We start from the raw sequence: 26,224 nt of genomic DNA on the forward strand, positions 1-26,224 counted from the left end.
GGGTACATGCACCCCGATGTTTATAGCAGCAATGTCCACAATAGCCAAACTGTGGAAAGAGCCAAGATGTCCATCAACAGATGAATGGATAAAGAAGATGTGGTATATATATACAATGGAATATTATGCAGCCATCAAAAGGAATGAGATCTTGCCATTTGCAACGACGTGGATGGAACTGGAGGGTATTATGCTGAGCGAAATAAGTCAAACAGAGAAAGACATGTATCATATGACCTCACTGATATGAGGAATTCTTAATCTCAGGAAACAAACTGAGGGTTGCTGGAGTGGGGGGTGGGGTGGGAGGGATGGGGTGACTGGGTGATGGACACTGGGGAGGGTATGTGCTCTGGTAAGCGCTGTGAATTGTGCAAGACTGTTGAATCTCAGATCTGTACCTCTGAAACAAATAATGCAATATATGTTAGAAAGAAAAAAAGAAGAAGAATGTAGCAGGAGGGGAAGAACGAAGGGGGGGAAATCGGAGGGGGAGAAGAACCATGAGAGACGATGGACTCTGAAAAACAAACTGAGGGTTCTAGAGGGGAGGGGGGTGGGAGGATGGGTTAGCCTGGTGATGGGTATTGAGGAGGGCATGTTCTGCATGGAGCCCTGGGTGTTATGCACAAACAATGAATCATGGAACACTATATCTAAAACTAATGATGTAATGTATGGGGATTAACATAACAATAAAAAAAGACAAAACAAAACAAAAAGAGCTGGTTCTTTGAAAAGATAAACAAAACTGACAAACCTTTAGCTAGACTCATCAAGAAAAAAAGAAAGGATGAAAATAAATCAGAAATGAAAGAGATGCTATAACTGATACCAGAGAAATATAAAAGATCATAAGAGACTATGAACAACTATATGCCAACAAGTTAGACAACCCAGAAGAAATGAATAAATTCCTAGAACCATATAGCCTACTAGAACTGAATCATGACAAAATGGAAAATCTGAACAGACTCATTACTAGCAAGGTGATTGAATCAGTGATCAAAAACCTCCCAGCAAACAAAAGCCCAGGACCAGATGGCTTCACTGGTGAATTCCACCGAACATTCAACTAAGAATTAATACTAATTCTTCTAAAACTCTTTCAAAAAGTAGATGAGGGTCAAACTCTTCCAAACATATTTTATGAGGCCAGTATTACCGATACCAAAACCAGAAAAGGATGTCCCCTCCAGCACATACACACACACACATTATAGGCCAATACTCCTGATGAGCATAAAAGCGAAAATCCTCAACAAAATATCAGCAACCTGAATTCAACAATACATGAAAAGGATCATATACCATGATAAAGTGGGATTTATTCCCACAGATGCAAGGATGGCCCAACATTCACAAATTTGTCAATGTGATACACCACATTAACAAACAAAAGGATAAAAATCATATGATCATCTAAACAGATGAAGAAAAAGCATTTGACAAAATTCAACATCTGTTTATGATAAAAGCTCTCAACAAAGCGGCTATAGAGGGAATGTACCTTGACATAATAAAGGCCATATAGGAGAAGCCCACAGCTAACATCATACTCAAAGGAGAAAAGCTGAAAGCTTTTCCTCTAAGATCAGGAACAAGACAAAGACTGGACGTGTACTCTTGCTACGTTTATTCAACATAGTATTGGAGTCCAGCCAGAGTAATTAGGGGGGAAAAAGGCATCTGGATTGGAAAGGAAAAAGTAAAACTGTCACTATTTGTAGATGACATATTATATATAGAAAAACCTAAACATTCTATCAAAAAACTGTTAGAACCAATCAACAAATTCAGTAAAGTTGTAGGATACAATATCAATACACAAAAATCAGTCACTGTTGTTTACACTAATAATGAAGTATCAGAAAGAGAAATTAAGAAAAAAATCCCATTTATAAGTACATCAAAAAGAATAAAATACCTAGGAATATATTTAATGAACAAAGTGAAAGACTTTATATATTGAAAACTATAAGACATTAATGAAAGAAGTTGAAGAGGACACAAGTAAATGGATAGATATTTCACGGTCATGGATTAGAAGAATTAATATTGATAAAATGTCCACACTAGCCAATCTACAGGTTCAGTGCAATCCCAAACTTTCAATAGCGTTTTCCAAAGAAATAGAACAAACAATCCTAAAATTTGTATTGAACTACAAGATTCCAAACAGTCAAAGCAATCTTGAGAAAAAAGAACAAAGGTGAAGTATCATGTTCCCTGATTTCAAATTATATTACAAAGCTATAGTAATCAAAGCAATATGGTACTGGCATAAAAACAGACACATAGTTCAGTGGAATGGAATACAGATCCTAGAAATAAACCCATACATATAGGGTCAATTAATTTATGATGAGAGAGACAAGAATGTACACTGGAGAAAGGACAGTCTCTTCAATAAATGGTGTTGGGAAAATTGGACAGCCATATGCAGAAGAGTAAAACCCAACCACTATCTCACACCATACCCAAAAATTAACTCAAAATGGATTAAAGACTTGAAGATAAGACCTGAAACCATAAAACTACAAAGAGAAAACATAGGCAATAAGCTCCTTAACATAGGTTTTGGTGATTTTTTTTGATTCTGACACTAAAAGTGAAAGCAAAAAAAAAAAAAAAAAAGGAAAAAATAAACAAGTGGGACTACATCAAACTAACAAACTTCTGTACAGCAAAGGAAACCATCACCAAAATGAAAAGGCAACCTCCTGAATGGGAGAAAATATTTGGAAATCATATTTGATAAGGGCTAATATTCAAAATACACAAAGAACTCATACAACTTAACAAAAACTGGGCAGAGGATCTGTATAGACCTTTTTCTGAAGAAGATATACAGATGACCAATAGGTATATGAAAATATGCTCAACATCACGAATCATCAGGGAAATGCAAATGAAAACCACAATGAGATATCACTTCACACCTGTTAGAATGGCTATTATCAAATAGGTAAGAGATAACAAATGTTGGCAAGGACGGGTCAAAAAGGGAACCCTGTGCACTGTTGGTGGGAATGTAAATTGGTGCAGCCACTATGGAAAACAGAACAGAGGTCCCTCAAAAATTAGAAGTGGAAGTACCATATGATGCGGCAATCCCACTTCTGGGAATATATCCAAAGGAAATGAAAACAGGATCTGAAAGAAACATCTGCCCTCTCATATTCATTGCAGCATTATTCACAACAGCCAAGACATGAAAGAAAACATGGTATATATATGCAGTGGAATATTATTGAGCCATAAAAAGGGGGAATCCTGCCATTTGTGACAACATGGATGGACCTTGAGAGCATTATACTAAGTGAAATAAGTCAGATAGAGAAATACAAATACCATATGATGTCTCTTACCTGTGGAACCTAAAAAAGCTGAATTCATAGAAGCAGAGAGTAGAACGGTGGTTGCCAGGGGCTGAGGGGTGGGGGGAAGGAGACATTGGTCAAAGGGTACAGACCTCCAGTTCTAAGAAAAATAAATTCCAGGGTATAATGTACAGCATAGTGACTATAGTTAACAAAACTGTATTGTATACTTGAAAGTTGCTATAAGAGTAGATATTAAATGTCTTTACCATAACAACAACAGCAACAACAAAATGGTAATTATGTGAGGTGTGATGGATATGTTAACTAACTTTATTGTGGTAAACATTTCATGATATACACATATACCACATCATCACACTGTACACCCTAAATTATACAGTGTTATATGTCAATTATATCTCAGTAAAGTTGGGAAAAAAAGAACGGAAAAAATCATAATTAAGGGAGTAGATCACTGCCAAAGTATTAACATTGTACATATAAAAATAAAATTACTGTGCTCCACAAATGTTCTCATTAAAGAAGCAAGAAGTTTATATGCCCAAAACATCTTACTAAATCTTTCCAAAGCAAGCACATATTGGTAATTAAATGATTTAAGCTTCCAGCTAAATGGTGTTCTTTGGCTGATGTTTATTTCAGAGCTAACAAAAAGCACTGAGAAGACAGAATCTGGCATTTGACTCTCACATATAAGCACATTAAAAAGCCTATATCAGGGCTCAATCACACTGAGCAAAGACTTCTAGGAATTTTCCCTGTGTGTTTTACTCAGTTACTAGGAGGATTCGAAGCCTCAGCTCTGCCATATACACCTAGCCCACATGCTCAAAGCACTTGATTTTACCCCAGGGCAAAATTCCATATTCAAGACTAGATCTAGAACAGATGGTCATTCTACCTCTTCTCTAATCTGGTTGTGCCCTGTGAAAAATGCACAGACTAAAGGGAACACAGATTCCACAACAGGGCCAGAACAGACATTATTGCTATTAATACTAGTAATAATATGTATTAAGCACTTTTGTGTTTATGATACCCTAACAAGCTCTGTACAGAACGAGACCTGGTGATCACAATGTTCCATGTAGGAACCAAGTACATTCTTTAACTATGCTCTTTATGGAGTGTGCACAGCTCTAGCCTTCACAGAGTTTTCAATCTAAGCAGTGGTTAGGTATCTAGTACCATTCTTGAGCCAGATATAAAATCAATTCCTTGAGAACTGAATGAGTCTTATTACATGCCAGTACTTTGGGGATAATGAATGACAGTATGTTCCGTGGGAAGGAGACCGTGTGCAAAGGCAGGAGTGAACATACTATGGGGGAAAGTTGGAGAGTAGTGGGGAAGATTAGATTCTAAGCAGGATAGGGCCAAATTATGGAAGGTGTTAAATATTTAAAAAGCTGAGCTCTAGCACAGTAAAGATCTAGGAAGTCACTGATGGTATGTAGCCTCAGATAGTGGCTCCTGAGCATTTCCACCTGGTCCTAGGGCCATGTGTGCAAGGAAGAGAAGGATCGTAGACATCTCATTCCTCAGAGTCAAATGTCCAGTCTTTGCCAATGTTTCTGGTTTGGCATTGATTTGCTGGTTGCCGTTTATTAGAAAAATGGATTAAGCAGCAGAAATAGCACCAGTGTCAACTACATATTGGCTCTAAAATACAGTGAAGAAAAACAAATTTCAAATTACCATTAGGCTTCGATTAAACACCAAATCATATATAGATTCAGTTGATAAAAACAACTGAAGGCAGTGTTTTAAAAACTATGTTATGCATAATAATCACCTAACTTGTTAACTTCAGCTTATTGGGCCCCACCCCCACCAAGATTTTGATTCAATAAATTTGGGGCCCTAGGGGCGTCTGGGTGGCTCAGTCGTTAAGCATCTGCCTTCGGCTCAAGTCATGGTCCCAGGGTCCTGGGATCGAGTCCTGCATTAGGCTCCCTGCTTGGTGGGGAGCCTGCTTCTCCCTCTCCCACTCCCCCTGCTTGTGTTCTGTCTCTCGCTGTGTCTCTCTCTGTCAAATACATAAATAAAATCTTAAAAAAAAAAATAAAATAAATTTGGGGCCCTAAATTATGCATTTTATTTAAAAGCAATAGAATCAGTTGATTCTAAGGAAGGTAATCCAGTACCAAAAAGAAACAAAGTGGAAAGGTTCTGAAAGAGTACTAAAAATGGCTTATCAATATCTTTTGTCTTTTCCTATTATGTAATCTTTAATATGTTACTCAAATGACAACGACAATGAAACCACAGCAATCCTGAATTTATCTATTAGCACATTTATACTTGGGGCAGCTGGGTGGCTCAGTCGTTAAGCATCTGCCTTCGGCTCAGGTCATGATCCCAGGGTCCTGGGATCGAGCCCTGCATCGGGCTCCCTGTTCAGCGGGAAGCCTGCTTCTCCCTCTCCCACTCCCCCTGCTTGTGTTCCCTCTCTCGCTGTGTCTGTCAAATAAATAAAATCTTAAAAAAAAAAAAAGACATTTATACTCTACATCATTGCTGGTGAAAACTATGAAGGATTAATATGTCACTCTTCAACAATTAGAAATTAGACACTATGATTAAATATTCAAATCCTTGGACGAAAATAAAAACGTTGTTTTTTAAAAGATAATTTTTGCCAAATTACTTTCTGTGAACAAGTATACCCACTATATTATCATGAAGGTCATGAAACTTCATCAAGTCTATAATAATCAGATATGTAATCATAAAATTCATTTTTCTATCTTTTTTTAAAGATTTTATCTATCCATTTGACAGAGAGAGAGAGAGCAGAAGGCAGAGGGAGAAGGAGAAGCAGGCTCCCCACTGAGCAGGGAGCCCGACGTGGGGCTCAATCCCAGGACCCTGGGGATCATGACCTGAGCCAAAGGCAGACGCTCAACCGACTAAGCCACCCAGGTGCCCCTCATTTTTCTATTTTTAAAACTTCTGGTTATCAATTCTTTTTAAAAAGTACACATTCAAAGAATATTTCAGGAAAAACAATAACTGGCATTTAAATAAATCTTATAATTATGCATTTCATATTTTATATCTTGGCTAAAAATACAACAAACAAAACCCTAATCTGAATATAAAACAAAAAAACAAAGGATTATGAAACTAAAGGTCATAATAAAAATGGTTTTACATCATGAGTAATGACAATATTCAATGAGAGTGCTTATCATAAGTTAAACAGTGAGACTATTCAACAAGTATTTGGAAGAAATGACATTTTAAATCTGGAAAAGTTAAATTACGTTTACTAAAATTAATACTCTGCAATCATTTGGGGTCCTCTGAGGCAAGGTTTATTGGTTTGACTTTATATCCGTTGAAACCTTTGTTAAAAGAGATAAAACAGATAAAATGTTTCATTCCATTCATTTTGCAGATATTTTTAAAATGAGAAAACTCCCAAGGTATCTATGATTTCCAAAGAAAGAAAGTAAGGGATTTGTTCTAAATGGGGTACTATTAACAGTGGCATAAAATGTCACAAGCTCCTATTTTTAGAGGGATGAAGAATATGGCATTATACATAAGATCCAGTTATTTGTTATCTTATATTCAATCTATGTTATTTCTTATAAATAAGATCAATACCTATGGAGATAAGTGGATTTAAAAATATTCTACTTTATGTTGAGCAGAGAAGTCTCTACTGGGGGCTTAAGAGATGCCAAACTACCTACCAATCTAGAGAGAGAAACCAAAAAAAACAAAAATCAAAACCTGATTTGAGAACACTAATATATTAACATATATAAAATAATATACATTAGAATACACACACACACACATATATGTGGCAAATTTGAGTGATTCAAATAACAGGGGGGTTATGTGGGAAAGGAGACAGTAAGTAGTGATGTTATTTGATTCCATAGTTTCAACTTTCATTTTATAAAAATTCCATGAATTGAAAATATTTCATATACTGAAGTAAATTTCTACTGCTATGTTATGCCAGTTTCTTTAAATTTGAATTCCAGTATAGTTAACATACAGTGTCATATTAGTTTCAGGCACAGAATATAGTGATTCAACAATTCTATATATTACTCAGTGCTCATCGTAAGTGTACTCTTAATCCCCTCGACCTATTTTACCCATCCTCCCACCCACCCCCCCTCTGGTAACCATCTGCTTGTTCTCTATAGTTAAGAATCTGTTTTTTGGTTTGTCCCTTTTTCTCTGTTCATTTGTTTTGTTTATACATATGAGTGAAATCATATGGTATTTGTCTTTCTCTGAGTATAATACTTCGCTTAGTATTATACTCTACATCCATCAATGTTGTTGCAAATGTCATGATCTCATTCTTTTTTATGGCTCAGTAACAGTCCATCGTACATATATGTACCACAACTTCTTTGTCCATTCATCCACTGATGGACACTTGAGCTGCTTCCATAATTTGGCTATTATAAATAATGTTGCAATAAACATAGGGGTGCATAGATCTTTGCACATTAGTGTTTTCATATTTTTTGGGTGAATACCCAGTAGTAGGACTGCTGGATTGTAGGGTAGTTCTATTTTTAATTTTTTTGCGGAATCTCCACATTGTCTTCCATAGTGGTTGTACCAGTGTGCATTCCCACCAACACTGCAAAAGGATTCCTTTTTCTCCACATCCTTGCCAATACTTGTTGTTTTTTGTGTTTTTGATTTTAGCCATTCTGACAGTGTGAGGTGATACTGCATTGTGGTTTTGATTTGCATTTCCTTGACGATTAGTGATGATCAGCATCTTTTCATGTGTCTTCTGGCCATCTGCATGTCTTCTCTGGAGAAATGTCTGTTCATGTCTTATGGCCATTTTTTAATTGGGTTATTTGTTTTGGGGGTGTTGAGTTTAACAGGTTCTTTATATATATTATGGATACTAACCCTTTATCAGATGTCATTTGCAAATATCTTCTCCCATTCCATTGGTTGTCTTTAGTTTTGTTGATAGTTTTTTTTTGCTGTGCAGAAAATTTTAATTTTGATGTAGTCCCAACAGTTTATTTATGCTTCTGTTTCCCTTGCCTCAGGAGACATAGCTAGAAAAATGTTGCTGTGGCTGATGTCAGAGAAATTACTGCTTATGTTGGCTTCTAGGATTTTTATGGTTTTAGGTCTCACATTTAGGTCCTTAATCCATTTTGAGTTTATTTTTGTGTATGGTGTAAGAAAGTGGTCCAGCTAGTTTCATTCTTTTGCATGTAGCTGTAAAATTTTCCCAACACCATTTGTTGAAGAGACTGTCTTTTTCCATTGCATATTCTTGCCTCCTTTATCAAAGACTGACTATATAATTGTGGGTTTATTTCTGTGCCTTCTTTGCTGTTCCACTGACCTATGTGTTTATTTTTGTGCCAGAACCATACTGTTTTGATTACTACGGCTTTGTAGTATATGATATGCCAGTATTTAATCATGCATGCCATCAAGTAGCACAAGTAACTCAATCTCACCAAAGACGGCCAAAAAACAAAACAAAACATTGTGATTTCGGGAGAAAAGAGAGAAAGTAAAGAGCTACTTTCCCACTGTAGTCACACTATTTTGGTGTTATTTTGAAGGGCCAAAGAACTATCATTAAAATTTCACATATCTAATAGAAATTTAATTTGATTAAGTAGTGATCATGACCACATGCTGACTATTTTGCAAGGTACCTGGTAGATGTTGTGGAGGTGGAGATTGATAAAACATTGTCCTTCACTTTAAGAAACTCATCATCTCCCTGGTGGCAACAGATCCATTTGCTAGCTATAATACAAGGCAGAATAAAAGGCACCAAAAAGAGGTATAAACAACTCACAGTGGGACTAAAGGAGCAGAGAAATCACCAGATTCCTGGTCCTTTGTGCCTGGTATCTCTGAAACCAGAGCCCCTCCTCCTCGGTTTTCCCAGAAGAGCTAGGGGAGGAATACTGTCTGAATATATGGGGCAAAAGCACAGACCAGAGGCCTAAAAAGCTCCTTATAAAGACTTTCCAACAAACCACCTGGATCCGCCCCTCCCCCCCCACTTAGTGGTTCCTTGTGTAGCCAATTACTGAGCCTCTCTGGGGTTCTTCAGCTGTCGGATAATTTCTAGACAGTACAGCCTTTGCAGACACTTTGATTTGTCTTCCTTTTATTCTGCTAAGTCATTTACCATTCCTCTATCCAGTCCATGTCTAATATGCTATGGACTGGGGTTCAGATGTCTCTGAGCTTCAATAAATCTGGGGCAAGTTTCTGGTTGTTCTTGCTGGATTTTCAAAAGGAGAATAGAGTGGAAATGACTTAATTCGTTCATCTTAAAACCTGTCTTGATTACATGATTATTACAATTTCATAACTGAATTGACATTAAGAATATTAAAAATAGGGTGGAAAATTTTAAACTCAAACTATAAGACCAAATCTTTTCTAGACCAATTTTGAACAATGTGGCAAGTAGGGTAGGAGAAGATGCTCTGTGGTTTCAGAAAGCAGAAAGAAACTTCAGAGTGTTCCCATATCATCTCAAGGAGGCCACCTTTCTCCTGAAGTAAAGTACAGTTAGTAAACTACAAGTAATTCAAACCTTCACAAAGATGGTGAACTCTTCCACTTTCTCACTGGCTAACACCAACTTCTTCTGTGCACCTTCTAGGGCCTGCTCACTTTGCAGTGCTAATCCCTGAAGATGCTTAAACGCTGCCGTTTCAATCTCTGCCATTGCAGATTCAGTCTCGCTTACTTTTGATACTAGGAGACTAAGCTTGACATCCTGCAAAAGACCGGTGATTACAGAACAAAAAATCATTCACAAACATATTTGGAAGAGTCAGGTATACATGTCAGGTAAAGAAATGGTTTCATGATTCTCTTTCTATATGTATTTATTTTTATTTGGGTAAAATGGATGGTTGTTTTCATTTATTTTCAATAAAATATCCTGTGCACATATTCTCATATATTTATCATCAAAGTTAGTTTATATTTTTAAGAATTATAAATCATTAAAGACATGGAATCTATTTTAGGCCAAAAGACCAAATGGAAATATTTAATTAGTTTATAAGGTTAGGTGGATCTGAAAAATTTATATCCACTTAGGCCAGTTCTTTTTTTTTTTTTTTTTAAGATTTTATTATTTGACAGAGAGAGAGCACAAGCAGGGGTAGCGGCAGGCAGATGGAGAGGGAGAAGCAGGCTCCCCGCAGAGCAGGGAGCCCAGCATGGGGCTCGATCCCAGGACCCTGAGATCATGACCTGAGCCGAAGGCAGACGCTTAACCGACTAAGCCACCCAGGCATCCCTCCACTTAGGCCAGTTCTTAACAATAGTGTTCATTTAAAAGACATTATCAAGACACAAAATCTGTTTCCCTATTATAGCACTACCTTCAATGTTAAACAAATTCTTAGTGTTTCATGTAGAGATAGAAATGTTCTTTGCTGTTATCTGAAACAATTAAGTTGCTCATAATAGTTTTGGGGAGAAAAAAATGACAACTTTAAAAATGAAAAAGATACAGTTATATTCCATTTCTACGCTAACATGTCCAAAATGCGTACCTTTTTTTCTAATTCCTCTTTCGTTTTTTGATACATCTGTTCATAATGTGACTTCTCTTTCACAGCAACACTGAGTCTCTGCTTTAGTGAATCAATTGATACCTTCTTGTTGGAACATTCTTCAGTTAGTGTCTTCACCTACAGTAAAAGCATAAAGGTATCTCTTATTGGTTAAGGCATCCTAGTCGTATACTCGATCTGTTTCAACAGAAACCAAAATGAAGTCATGAATAAGTCTAATTTCATTTGTTTTCTCATAAATGATATCAAATTTAAATAAATAAAAGTTAAAAAAATGATAATTCAAGTATAAGGTTTGTAGCACTCATATTATGAATGAGACAAAAATCCTTAAATCAATAACAAAACAAAAAATGCACAAAAAAGGATGAATGCTGGTATGTGTGGTCTGCCTAATAATATAGTACTAATTTTAACTATGTTTCCTTTAATTACTAACCTAAACTTCCTTAAGCAGGGGATGGTTGTCTTTGATTCTTAAACAAGCCAAGTCATGGGTAATTTTCAGTTATAACCATATAACATGTACTTTTTAGGATAAAATTAAATAAGTGATACAACACATTTACTATACATCTGAAAGAAGAAATAGTTTCTCTTTATTTGCTTAATACCACTAAAGATATATAATTACTTATACAAAGATTCTAAGACTATATCTGGAATAAAAGTTTAAAAATCAGCAATATTTAAATAACACTGAAAAAAAAACCTATAGGAAGTAATTATAATTTATGTGGGTGTGTGGAGGAGAAAAAGAAAGAAAATCCATGTGCATTTGTCTTGCTCATGTAAAATTTTCTCTCTTAAATCCATTTGAGCTAACAGATACTTACATTTTTATCTCCAACAAGGAAAGTAAGGGAGATGCTCTCTCTGGAGTGGATAACATTTAGTGAATGCCAAAGCACAAGCTGCTTTATGAGTTGTGCAAATAGCACCTTTTTAAAAAAAAAAAAAAACAAACCAAAAAACCAAAAAATCTCTTAGTCAGCAAATTGCTGATTTCTACTTTGGGGTCAGGTATGCAACTATGTTAAATACAACTCTCTTCCTAAGTACACTGAATTAAGTGTAGAGAAGGAAAAAGTACACTTTTTAAAAAATTGTGGTAAGTACATTTTTAAAAAGAACTTCTGGTAGTTATTAGTTATCACCTTTTTCATTTAAAAATATATGCTTCATTCGATCATTATAAATGTTAGTAAATTAAATAAAGCAAATAAAATAATTTTAAATTGTATAAACTTTAAAATGCTGAATAAAATGTAATTATATACTGCAAAACATTGAAGGTTTTTAAATTTAAATTCGATTATCTTCTCATGGTATGTTCACAAATATAAAGAGAATGTGTGGCTATGTTATGTATGAGATTTGAGTCTTGAATTTTAAAACAAATAATGTACTTTCAGAGCAAGTAATGTAATTATATAACAGTACACATATTCTATGAATATTTTCTATAAATTTAATAAGATTGGATACTCAAGGGGCGCCTGGGTGGCTCAGTCGTTAAACGTCTGCCTTCGGCTCAGGTCATGATCCCAGGGTCCTGGGATCGAGCCCCACGTCGGGCTCCCTGCTCAGCGGGAAGCCTGCTTCTCCCTCTCCCACTCCCCCTGCTTGTGTTCCCTCTCTCGCTGTGTCTCTCTCTGTCAATAAATAAATAAAATCTTTAAAAAAAAAAAAAAAAAGATTGGATACTCAAGAACGTAGAGGGAAATGATTTTTTTTCAGTGTCAGAGAACATAAAAGTTAATACCTTTTTTTCAAGATTTTCTAACATTTCATTAATACTCTCATTACTTTCCAGATTTACTTTCTGTCGAAATTTCAAGTCCTCTATCAAATGTCTTTTCATGGTTATATCCCTCTCCATTCGAGACATCCTTGAAAGGGAAAAATGACATTTTATTGAGAGTGACAGGAAATACTTCAACAGTGATTATATGATTATATGATAATCTTACATATTATCCAGTGTTATACCTACCGTTAATTTTTAAATGCTATCTGATATTAATTGCAAATAAGATAATTGCATGAGATGAGATATTGCTCTATGAATACTCTGAGTTTTTATAAAATCTATAATCCAGTTGTGACTGGTAATTATATTATTATATATATGCATTAGGACATAAAAAATAGAAGAACTGAGAAAGATTGACAAAATTTATGAAAAATTAAAATTGTTATATTTAAATTATATTTTTGCATTGCTAAGAAAAATCAAACTGATATTTGGAGATCATGAACAAGCCTAACACTGATAGGAAACAATTCTATACATTAATAAACAAATGTAAAAATCTTACACCATCATATAGAAACACAATAACCTTAGGCATGGTAGCTTCTAATTTAATATCATTTGCGATTTAACTGACCAATCAGCGTGGCTTCCGTGGATCGCGTGTATAAAATGGCAGCTGAGGTGCCTACTCCCAGTCCTACCGAATAGTAACAGGCAACACTGGCCACGTGCTTGCTGTGTGCCGAGCTCTGTTACAAGTGCTCCACGTGCACTCATTCAAGCCTCACAAGGACTTTATGAGCGAATGCCATTAAATGGTATGCGATGCAGAGCTAGCAGGTCGAGAAGCCAGGATTCAAAGAACGTTTCTCTAGAGCCCTCACTCTTAAATAGTAAACAAGACTGCCTCTTAGGCTCATAAATAAACCTGGAGATATTTTGTTTAAAAAATTAACCAATCTTTTAGTCTAGTCGTTTCGTCTGTGAATATCACTTCTAAGTGATCTTCACTTAAATGTGGTATACGCGTATGTACACAAGATATATAGATATAGATATATAGATTTCTCAAATTATCAACGACAGACTGTAATTCTATCTAAACATGTTATCACCCCTAAGCTCTAATAATGTATCTATAAAAGATATAGAAAGGAAGTCATTTTGATTCAGTGAGAAAGAACATTTCAATCCCCTTGTTAATAAACACATAAAGTACAAACTTCCGTAATATTTTATTTTAGAGAAAAGCAAAACTTTCCTTTTTTCCCACCTTAGCTCTATAATGTTAGGCATTAAATCCAATAAAAGATCAGTCTACATATATATCTGCCAAATAATTACCACATTCATAAGTTTTCTGTTTGTAGTCTTTAGGTCATTGATTTATATACATTCAAAATTAAATGTTTAAGAACGAAAACCTAACTTTACATATTCTTACTCTAAATAAAAAATTGCAAATCGTTTGCCATCGACCATGTTTATAGGTAATAGTCCTTAAACTTTCATCTTATTAAGGTTTAAACATGAACTAAGGAAGGAAAACTTTATTTTGAACATGTGGTATTGTTTCTTGGGTGCAATGGTTAATAGAGTTAACTACCACTAGATGGCACCAAATACAATGGATAAAAATATCAAGACCATACTTTTCATGCATCTCCTTTATGTGTTCTTCTTTTGCTAGGAGTTCAAATTTCAGAGACTTCACATTTGATGACTGTTTAGTGAGTTCATTAGTTGCATTCTAGATTAAAAATACACATAAAATCAAATACACCTTTCAATCTTTGGTGGAATGCAGCATACAAATAAACGCCATTCTCATGAAGAGTATTAAGTTTGCAAAATTATGGTTATAATTTAAAAGGATATTTTAATATTTTTAAATGCTTTATTTCATATGTTTTAATAGAAGTACTATGATACACTAAAATTTTCATATAACATACCAAAACCACAGAAGAATGCCACTGTATAACAACTGTAAGAAGTACATACCCAAAATACACATATGGGAAATATGGATTGTCTTTGTAAAATGTAACTGTGCATGTGGTTAATTTAGTATTTTAATGGGTTAAGAAGATCACTTAAAATGAATGGTGGGTTTACCAAGAACCCCCGTAACAGACCAAATATGGTCACAAATGCTCTGCAGCTCCTCCCATTAGGAGGTGAGATTCATCTTCCATCCCTTTCAGTCTGGTCTGGCCGGTGATTTGCTTTGACCAAAAAAAATGTGGCAGAAATGACATTACGCAAGTACCAGATCTGGGCCTCAACCCTTGCAGCTTGCACTTTTGCCCTCTTGGAATGCTGCCTAGGATCACCTTGCAGGGAAGACAGAGGAAAGGCCATGTGGAGGAGGACGAAGGTATCCGAGCAGACGGTCTGCAGACCAACTGCTGGGCTGCGAGTGAGGCTATCTTGGAACTTCCAGGCCAGATAAATCCTTGAGTTAAAAGAATGCAGGCACAGGAGAGAACTCAGAAGACAGAAGCCAAAGAACTGCCCAGTCCAACCCACTGGATCACAACAATCAATAAACTGCTGCTCTTTTTTTAAGATTTTTTAGACAGGGACAGGTAACTGATAGGGAATTTTACTAATACTCAATACTTCCTTACTTGAATTTATTAATAATACTAAGTATTATTAAAGTATCTATGCATCAACATCAGTTTGTCAAAGCAGAACAGCTTTGTGGTATTTGCTGACTACACCGCCCAGGAGCCAGAGGTAGGAACTGGAGTGTCAGGAACCCTAACTTTTAATTTGGACTCAAGTTCCTAGTGAACATGTAATCTGAGATATTACCTAGTGTTTTCGATATTATAGTTCTCCACCTACAAGATAGTGTTAACATAAATTAATTTGCTAAAATTTTAAAATATTAAATTAATATAAATAGAATAAAATATTATAGCTTTAAAAATATCTGGAGTAGTTATTTTGCTAATCTTTCTAGTATTTATAATCATTTCTGTTAAAACTATTCCCAGCTTTGACTATGTCATACTAAAAAAATGTAAATTTGAAAGGATGAAACCATTAATCACACCATGTAAATACAAGTCAAATTCATTAGTCAGACTTTAAAATACCTCACTGGTACAGCATATGTAAATGCAAAATTTGAAATAATTTTAATTTTTACAATAAATACGTAAATTTTCTTAAAAATTCAAGACGATGTCAACATGGCAAGTGTATTGAATGTGAAAAATTTTGACTAAGTGGGGTCCTCTGGGTGGCTCATTGGTTAAGTGTCTGACTCTTGATTTTGGCTCAGGTCATGATCACAGGGTTGTGGGATCGAGTCCCATGTCATGTTCTGTGGTGGAGCTTGCTTAAAACTCTCTTTCTCTCCCTCTCCCAATGCTCCCCACTTCCCCAATCTCTCTCTCTCTTGCTCTCTCGAAAAAAAATAAAATGTTAAAAAAAATTTTTTGATTGTTTGTGTAATGCAATCTAAATTTCCACCATATTTGACGTATATTGCCAGAATAAGATATTCCACCCTAGTGAATTTAGGAGCTAATTGAAGCTTTTGCTTTAATCATTAATCTTAAATTCTCTCTGGAATGATCGTTCACTCATTTAGAAAGATGAACATCCATAGTTACATTAAGCATTGTAATAGTGATACTTCAGTATAGTGACATTATAAATATTATCACTGTATTAATTATATATGTTATCTTGCTATATCTTCATCACTATATCATTATATTGTCATGGCTTTTGGAACTATTATGATATAAAAGGCTACTGACCCCTACTCTAAATGGTCCCAAACTGCTGTTTTTCTCATTTTGTATTTTCACCTTACCATTTTCTTATTTTCTTTTTCTCTTTGTCAATCCCTTGGTCAAAATTTCTCGCTTCTGCCATCCATATTCCTGCCTAAAAACAATCGTCTAGCCCTTGAATATGCTAGTTCTAATCTGTTGCTTCTGAGGTATTTTCTGCTGAGAAGTTTAACAAATAGACTTATTACAGCTGTATTTAAAATAAAAGATAACAGGCAGTAAATGAAGCCTGACAGTATCTTCAGTGGAATAAATCAGGTGGATTTTAAGGTAGTTGTTTGAGTCTTTCTGTTTTTAGACTTAAGGCTGTTATTTTAGGTGACTGAAAATGCTGTAAGTCTGACTTCTGGAAAGTTGAGGCATTACTGAATTATAGTAAATAAAACAACACCAGCTTGATATATACTTCTGCCAGAATTTCTAAATCTCACAGCCATTTCATTTGATCCTTAAAAATCCTTATGAAGTGGGTAGAAGGGTATCCCTGCTTTAGACCTCCAGAGAAATTGTTTCCTCAGTCTGGTCCCATAAGAAGTTAGTGCACAAAGAGTGATCAAAACCCAGGGCCTCTAACATTTTCCATTTCTACTATACAATACTTAATCCACAGCATGACCTCAAATCTGGAGTAAAACAAATATTTCAAAAAATGTCACAATGGCAAGAATCCATCGTGGTTAGAGCTTTCCTGTCTAAGTTTATTAAACGTTTTTTTTTTTTTTTTTTAAATTGCAGAGTGTCTGAGTAAAGGCATGGACTCTGAAGTCGGATTGAGTTCTAATTTCGGTTCTATCACTTAGTAGCTCAGTTGATCTTGAACAATTAATTTATCCTGTGTGTCTGCTTTCTCAACAGTAAAATAGAGTAATAGACTTTATCTCACAGGACAGAAATAAGGTGTTTTTTAAGATTTGATTTATTTATTCGAGAGAGAGAGAGGGAGAGAGCACAAGCAGGGGGAGCGGCAGGCAGAGGGAGAAGCAGACTCCCCGCTGAGCAGGGAGCCCAATGTGGGGCTCGATCCCAGGACCCCGGGATCATGACCTGAGCTGAAGGCAGACGCTTAACTGTCTGAGACACCCAGGCACCCCTAGAAATGAGGTTTAAATGAGTTAATATTTCTAAAGGACTTAGAACTAGCTTGGCAATAGTTTACATATAAAGGAACACTAGTTTAAAAGCTACGATGCTTCATTATTGACCTCCTGGAAAACTGGAAGAGAACATGGTCTACACCAAAGGAATGCTTTCAACAATCAGGAAGTCAAAGAATCACAAATATAAACTGAAGTACTAGTCAATTCAAACTGTATAAATAACAACTACAAATACACTAAATATAAATAACATATATATATATGTGTATATATATATATGTATATGCCATCCACTGGAAGGAATTTGTACATCTCTAAATATTTGATTATTGATCTATATAAAGTTGGGTACCTTGAGGAAACATGTATAATGTAGGTAAAAATGAAGATACAGAAAATACACATGAGCACTCAAATGATACTAAATGTACCATGTGTATCAGAGGTACACCTAAGAATTTACACAGAAAAGCCTAAAATTAATTGGATAAAATAAAAAAAGATGTATGTAAACTTTAATATATTCAAATCTTTTTTTAATATTTTTTAATTAACATATAATGTATTTGTTTCAGAAGTACAAGTCTGTGATTCATCAGTCTTACACAATTCACAGCGCTTACCATAGCACATACCCTCCCCGGTGTCCATCACCCAGTCACCCCATCCCTCCCACCCCCCACCACTCCAGCAACCCTCAGTTTGTTTCCTGAGATTAAGAATTCCTCATATCAGTGAGATCATATGATACTTGTCTTTCTCTGATTGACTTATTTCGTTTAGCTTAATACCCTCTAGTTCCATCCACGTTGTTGCAAATGGGAAGATTTCAATTTTTTGATGGCTGCATAATATTCCATTGTATTAATATATTCAAATCTAACCAGTTTTTTCTTAATTAAGCATAAAAACATCAACTAGAAAAGAAGTTATTTCTTGGAAAATTATTATGTTAGCAATTTGATACCTGTCATGGGTTGAATTGTGTCCCCTCAAAATTTATATGTTGAAGTCTTAACCCCAGTACCTCAAAATGTGACTGTATTTGGATAAGGCCTTTAAAGAGTTAATTAAGGTCACATGAGGTCATACGGGTTGGACCTTCACCTAATATGACTGGTATCTTATTAGAAAGAGAGTAAACACAGATCACACAGACTCAGGGATGACCATGTGAGGACACAGCGAAGAAGATGGCCACTAGAAGCTAATGAGAGAACCTACTACCTATGGATACCTTGATCTTGGACTTGGAGACTCCAGAACTATGAGGGAAAAAATTTCCATTACTTAAGCCACGCAGTCTGTGGTACTTTGTTAGAGCAGACCTAGCAAACTAATCAAATATCAAAACAAAAATTTGTAGTAGCAGAGTGTATTATGTATCTTAAGGTACTGGTCTTCTAAGGTACTTCCATATTAAAACATGAAACAAGACAGAGATCAAGATTTATCCTTTTTGTCCCTAGGTAGCCTGGTCAGTGTCCTAGGACTCCAAGCTAGATATGGACACTTCACTTCAAACGTACATCTAAATTGCTCCAGGCATTCTCATAGTCTTATCTTTGTGACTCACACATTCCTCCAAAGTGCAGAGAGATTTATATATGGGTGCAAACTTACACCATGGGAAACCATAATGTAAACAACCTAGAGATATTGATATGGGTTTATTATTTCCAAAAATTATGTTAGACCATTTCATAGTAAGTAAAACCAAGTAAGTAAAATATAAGTCAACATAAAGCTATTAACCACTTTAAAAATTTTAGAAGTCAGATTAGGTATTATTGGATCCAACATTCTATTTTATCTTGGTGAAAACTAAAGTTGTATTAGGAGCCTGAAGACTTAAGTATAAGAGGCATCACAGAACTGTGAATCAAAGTCTCTGTAGTAGGTATAGATAAGATGAAAGAATATCTCAATGATTTTATCTTCTGTACAGAAACCTAACACTGAAATGGTCAGTTTTAGTCCACTTTTTCACAAACAAATGCATTTTAAGAAAAGATGTATGCACCAAAGCTTGCACCACTGTTTTTTCTCATATTTCTATTATGTAAGGTATTTAAACTTATAAAATGTAGAGGTTGAGGCAAGTTCTGCACATAAAAACTCTGAAGATGATATTCAGGAAATATCTAAATTAATGCCACTGTGTATATCTGATTATTATTAACAAAGCAAAATATTTTCTTTTTTTTTTTTTTTAAAGATTTTATTTATTCATCTGAGAGAGAGAGAATGAGAGACAGAGAGCATGAGAGGGAGGAGGGTCAGAGGGAGAAGCAGACTCCCTGCTGAGCAGGGAGCCCGATGCGGGACGGACTCCAGGATCACGACCTGAGCCGAAGGCAGTTGCTTAACCAACTGAGCCACCCAGGCGCCCTAAAGCAAAATATTTTCAAGTAATGATACACTCATTTACTTTAAACTTTATCCTATTTTATCCTCTTAGTAATCCTTCATTTAAAGATACTATTGGAGAGAGCACATATCATATTTTGAATTAAAAACAACTGAGTCTATGTGATAATTCAATATTCTACTACCCTTTTATTTTTTTTAATTTTTTTTCTTTTAACAGTCATAGCTACTCCGTTCCTAACGTATTATGTGCATTTCCAACCAGAACTTTCTTTCTAGTGACTCTCATTATAGTGATGGTCCCACATACACTGTCCTTTTAGCTCCCAGCTAGCAATACCCACCGAACAAAATAATTAAATATGTGAGGAATAAATGAGCTTGTGTTAAACAGTATGAAAATGAACTTTCCAATTAAATATCACAAATCCTGTTTCTTACAAGGTAATTCTATTTAAACTAAGGCCAGCCTTATTTTTAAGTTGTTGATAGTTTCAACTAGACTTAGACGGTATTCTTTACAAAGAAAAGGAACACCCCTTTTTACTCTTATTCTCAGGTTTAACTTGCTAAAATCTATTAAACCAACCACCTTTGTTCTGTGCTTCTCCCCCTCCCCTCCATAATTTCCCTCGTCCTTCCTCATCTCCAACCAACAACAACCAAAATAGTAGCAACTGTGTAGAGGGAAGCAATGTTGATACACTAAAGTTTGAAAGGAATTCTGTGCAGTGGAGGGAGGGATGGAGGGTAGAGGGGAGTTCAGTAATGGAAGAGAAATGACAATGGCCAGTTTCTATCACCTTCTAAATTAGGATTTCATGGTGTCTTCTCATTTTCTCAGAGAATAGTGTTAGGAGTTACCATATAAGAAACTACAAGGCTAAAAGAGAATGATGAGGCCAAATATAGTATTAATAACTTTTGGATTATTTATACTATAATTTACCCTTATTAGTAGAATTAAATTAGAATCAATATAAACAGGTCTTTAAGGATTCACTAACTTAATATATGTTTCATGTTTAATAAAATTTATAATCACCTTTAATTTACACTGCAATTGCTTCATCTCCAAATCCATGCTCCTTGAAGGACCAAGTGATGTGACCTGTATCCGTGGAACTATCACCCGGGAAACTTCTTCTGCCAAACTTGTGATTTCAGATGAGGACTCCAATTTCCTCAGCAAGTCTTCTTTTTCCCTCCGAAGCCCAGCCAAATCAAAATTTAGCTTCTTTTTTAAAAAGAAAATAAATATAAATGTATTATAAAAGTAATTACTTTTAACCTAACAATTACCAGCATAAAATTCTAATGCTAAAGAAAAAAGTGAAATTAATTCTAAAAATAGTTATTATAAAAACTTTACAGAAATCATAATGCCTACGAGTTTTTGCTTAAGGTTGTAGTGCTTATAAAGGTTAAAACAACATGGGCTGGCTGTACCCAGCATCTTTTGGTTGGCTGGTCTTCACTCAGGATGTGCTATTTCTTTGACTTCACATATACATGGCTGAGCCAGAGATTCACATATTTTGATAACCTTGACTTCAGGACTGATGTACTTGACTGGTAAAAGCCAAGCTGGAGCAGGACAGGATAACAGATGTTAGTTGTTTATTCCACTGGGTAGGTCTTACCATCCTATATGGCAGCCAAAATGCTTCTCATTTAGTAACATAAATGTTAAGTCCAATTAGCAGAAGAGGCTTATTAGAGATTTAGTTCAAATAGTGTGCAAACAAATTCGCTCAGTCTTACACATTTGATTGATAGTCGACAAGTCCTCTTTGTAATGTTCACATAGAACTGCACCAAACTCCTTACATTTGAATTTTTAATGACATCAACATTTTACTAAAAGACATACTGGTAATGTTTTTATGAAATAGTGTAAAAGAAATGGTCTTAACGTCAACCCTTCCCGTTCACCAATCTGCAGTCAGCAGAATGTCACCAAGCTATAATGGCATAACAACTCAGAGCTCCTTAAGAGGATAACTGCAGTACTATTTTATTATTCCAGAGAAGCTTATAATATGGTAGTTTAACATAAGGAACAAGTACACAAAATGGTACTGAAATCTCTCAGGGGGCAAAAAATCTTTCTTAGTGAAAAATTCTAATGAGAAACAGCAAAAGATGTAGCCAACACGAACAGTAATATAAATATGGGACATAATAAGTTATCTAAGTATTAATGCTATATTTAAACACAACTTTTAGGAACTATACCAATAATTGCCTAGGTATTTGTGTATATATGCCTATACTGTTAAGTATGAATACTTCAGATATTGGATTCAAAACTACGGCTTGATATATTTGATATTAGATTATGTTTTGGTAGAATAAAAAGTATGTTTTGGTGAAAAATTCTTTGATTATATTTGAACTTATTTTTTAAGATTTATTTATTTGAGAGAGAGAGAGAGCAAGAGAGCATGCACACTCAGGGGAGGGGAAAAGGGAAAGGAGAGAGAATCCCAGGCAGACTCCAGTTGAGTGCGGAGCCTGAGGGGTTGGATCCCATGATGGATGAGATTGAGACCTGAGCAGAAACCAAGAGTTGGAAGCTTAACTGACTGATCCACACAGGTGCCCCTCTTTGACTATATTTGAACTTATGATCTAAAGGTGTGGTTCTATATATTTTCAGAAAATATTCATTCATGAATTGTATCAAAGTTACCTAAATAATTAATATCTAAAAGCAAACTCATAATTTCCCTAACCCTGAAAATCTTCCTAGTTATCTTCCAAGCTTGAATCCATCTCCCTCCTTGTTTATTGTCACGTTCTATAAATTATGTCATGTTCTATAAATTATGTCATGTTTCTCATATTCACTCCCTCTGCCACTTTCTTAATGAAGACTCTCACTATCCCACCAAGACCACTGCAAAAGCCCTTCCCCTCCCTGCAACCCTTCCTATTTTTAAACCATCTTTTATATAACTTTCTAAAACAACACCGACCTCTTAATCCCTCATTCAAAAGGCCTTCAGGGGGTTTCTTACCCCAGTAGAATAAAGCTCAGATGTTTGTGGTTTTCATAAGGCTCTCTAAGATTTAGCTTCAATTTGTGTTTCAGCCAAACATCATCTGAAGTCAAACCTGCCTGCCATACCCCAAATATGCCATTTCTACATCAAGGACACTACACTTGGCGTCTCCTTCCGCTGAAATTTCACTCATGCTTAAAAAACAGCTTAGTATTTCCTCCTTTATGAAGCCTTCTGTTCTTTCCCTTCTTCTTTTTCTTCAACAAGTAGCTTCTCCATTCCCTTAGCTCCCATAGCACTGTGTCTATTCTTCAACCATGAACCCTATTAAGTCCTTGAGAGAGGACTGTGCCTTTTTCCCCAGGGTGTCTAAAAAAATGCCTTCTGTATAGTAAGAACCAAAAGAAAGGCACAATAGACAAACTGTGGAAGGAACCAAGATGCCCTTTAACAGATGAATGGATAAAAAAGATGTGATACATATATACAATGGAATATTACTCATTCATCAGAAAGGATGAATACCAACCATTTGCACTGACATGGAGGGAACTGGACAGGATTATGCTAAGTGAAATAGGTCAAGCAGAGAAAGACAATTATCATATGGTTTCACTCATATGTGGAACATAAGGAATAGAGCAGAGGACCACAGGGGAAGGGAGGGAAAACTGAATGGGAAGAAATCAGAGAGGGAGACAAACCATGAGAGACTCTGGACTCTGGGAACCAAACTGAGGGTTACAGATAGGAGTGGGGTGGGGGGTTGGGGTAACCGAGTGATGGGTATTAAGGAGGGCACATGTTGGGATGAGCACTGGGTGTTATATGCAACTAATGAATCATTGAATACTACAACAAAAACTTATGATGTATTATATGCTGGCTAACTGAACATAATTAAAAAAAAAAAAGGTTCCAAAAATTGAAATCTCCCTATTTGTAGCATGGATGGTGCTATGAAGACACATTGATTTCAGCTCATATTTACAATCTTTCTATTAGTTTATCACTATATAAATTAAAATACACTTTTATTAGTAAAGTAATATTGTCAGTGTTTACTTAAGTAGTATGCACTGGAGCATTTATCAATCCTGAAGTGAATGCTATGCATCTAAATTAGACTTTCTAAGATTTTAATTTGGTATGACATGACTCATGGCTACAATTCTATGTGGAATCTCAGGCAACACAGAAAACTCTACTTTGATGAGGCTCTTTTCTTCCCATGAATAGTCCCGGTAGCTTCTCTCGTTTGTTAAACTTGTATGACATTAGATTTCTGTCTATTACTTCCACAGTGGTAGATCCTAACACTATAAATAAATCCTTCATGGAGGAAAGACCAAGCCAATAAATATAGTTCTCTAAAAGACATGCATAGTAGATTTTAACATTAATCTGACAGTATAAAAATTTATTAAATGAAAAAACACTGAAATTATGGAGACTGTAAATCACATGACTTGTAATTTATTAAAATATAAAACATATTTTAATTAACCAATATTTAAAATCTAAAATCTTTAAAATGTATTTCTAATATAATTATACATGCCCAGAAAAGCTACAGGGCATGTGTTGAAATAGAAGAAATAAACAAATCATATATTCCATCAGGTTGGAGTCCTTTATCCCTTAGAATTTTGGACAAATCATGATGGCCTTATTACTAACTTTTCTCAGTTTAAACATCCTATTTCTTATCTGAGAAATGCTACAGATAAGACAAGAAGCATAAATAACTTTCTTTTGTGTACACTTGGCTTGGCATGTGAGACTACTTGTGGTGACCTTGTTAGAGAGTATGCTTAAAATTTACCAATAAATTAAGATTATCCTTAAAATTGTTGCTTTTCTTTTTTATCAAAAGCATGATCCTATTTCTGTATTATTACTTTACCATCTCCAAACATTTAAAATATATGTCATTTATATTAAAACCATAAATAATAATAAAACACATGGAGAGTCATAATTTCTGGATTTTAGCTTTGGATTTACTGCTTACCAGTTGGGTGTGATGCTAATTAGCACTTGACATTGTTTCCTTATTTAAAAACAGAGATGATGCTTGTCTACCTAGCAAAGGTCATTTTGAGGGCAGAATTTTTTTAAAGAATTATGATAGCACTTGGTAAATTTTAAATTTACAGCATTATTGTTAGCACTATCTTGCGGTAAATGCTACCATAAAGTGTATGAGAAGTACCTTAAAGGCTGAGAACCTGGATTTTAAAAAAACTTTGTGACATACATAAAATATTAAGTATATATATAAACATATACAGAAAATTCCTCCCTTAAAGAGAACCTGGCTTTAAAAAAAAAAACTTCGTGATATATATAAAATATTAAGTATATATATAAACATATACAGAAAATTCCTTCCTTAAAAGATATACCAATCTTTTAAAAGTCTATTTCAATTTAAAAGTTGACTTCACTGAGAATAAGTACTGAGATTTGTATTGATTTATGTGTAGTCAATTATTCTAACCAAAGCTTATAAAGTAGAACTTAACACTATAAAAGTTTAAAACTAGACCCTAGTTATTATTTATTTAAATAGAACATTAAAGAAGCATAAGTCTCTGAGAAGGAAAGAACCCTCTAAGCAACTGTAAGAAGAAACAAAATATATTGGAGAATTCATTCTTCAGTAAGGAGCTCTGGAGTAGGCAGAATCCTCAGATGACCCCCAATGACCCACACCCTGTAAAATACCCTCCCCTTATATGTGGGTGAGACCTGCGAACATAATGAGCTATCACTCCCATGATTATATTATTTGCGTATGTTATATGCAAAAGGCATTCTTTAAATTATGGTCCCTAATCACATGACTTTGAGTTAATCAAAAGCAAAATTATCCTGGCTGGTCCTGACCTAATCAGGTGAGGCCTTTACAAGAAATCCAGGGGCTCCCCTGAGGTCAGAGAGATTCTCCTGCTGGCCTTGAAGAAGTAAGTGGCCATCTTATGAGAGGACTGTGGAGGGGATAATAAGACAGGAACCTAAGGAAGGCCTCAGGAACTGAGAATGGTCCTTGACTGGCAGTCAACAAGAAAACCGGGACCTCAGTCCTATAATCACAAGGAACTGAATTTTTCCAACAAACACATGAGCTTGGAAGAAAAGCCTAAGCTCCGGAAAGGAAGCCAGCCTGGAAGACACACTAATGTGACATTCTGTGATAACACAGCCTTGTGATACTCTGAGAACAGGGTCTCACTAAGCTGTGCCAG

At 35.3% G+C, this 26,224-nt stretch overlaps 1 protein-coding gene across 5 annotated transcripts in view; it reads right to left on the reverse strand.

Annotated features, from left to right (window-relative positions):
- The window catches only part of CNTLN (centlein), a 297,340-nt gene that overhangs the window by 21,769 nt on the left and 249,347 nt on the right, over positions 1-26,224 (reverse strand). For 3 of the 5 annotated variants that reach the window (XM_032392456.1, XM_032392455.1, XM_032392454.1), the window contains 5 exons: positions 21,011-21,202; positions 14,333-14,430; positions 12,687-12,813; positions 10,901-11,038; positions 9,925-10,110 (listed from right to left, as the gene is read on the reverse strand). In XM_032392456.1, the coding sequence (XP_032248347.1) occupies positions 9,925-10,110; positions 10,901-11,038; positions 12,687-12,813; positions 14,333-14,430; positions 21,011-21,202 (741 nt within the window). Of the gene's footprint in view, positions 1-9,025; positions 9,120-9,924; positions 10,111-10,900; positions 11,039-12,686; positions 12,814-14,332; positions 14,431-21,010; positions 21,203-26,224 lie in introns of all 5 variants that reach the window. The other 2 variants (XM_032392458.1, XM_032392457.1) reach the window with 2 other exon arrangements.

The sequence above is a fragment of the Phoca vitulina genome, unplaced genomic scaffold (genome assembly GCF_004348235.1).
Source record: "Phoca vitulina isolate PV1807 unplaced genomic scaffold, GSC_HSeal_1.0 scaffold67, whole genome shotgun sequence".
Taxonomy (NCBI): Eukaryota; Metazoa; Chordata; class Mammalia; order Carnivora; family Phocidae; genus Phoca; species Phoca vitulina.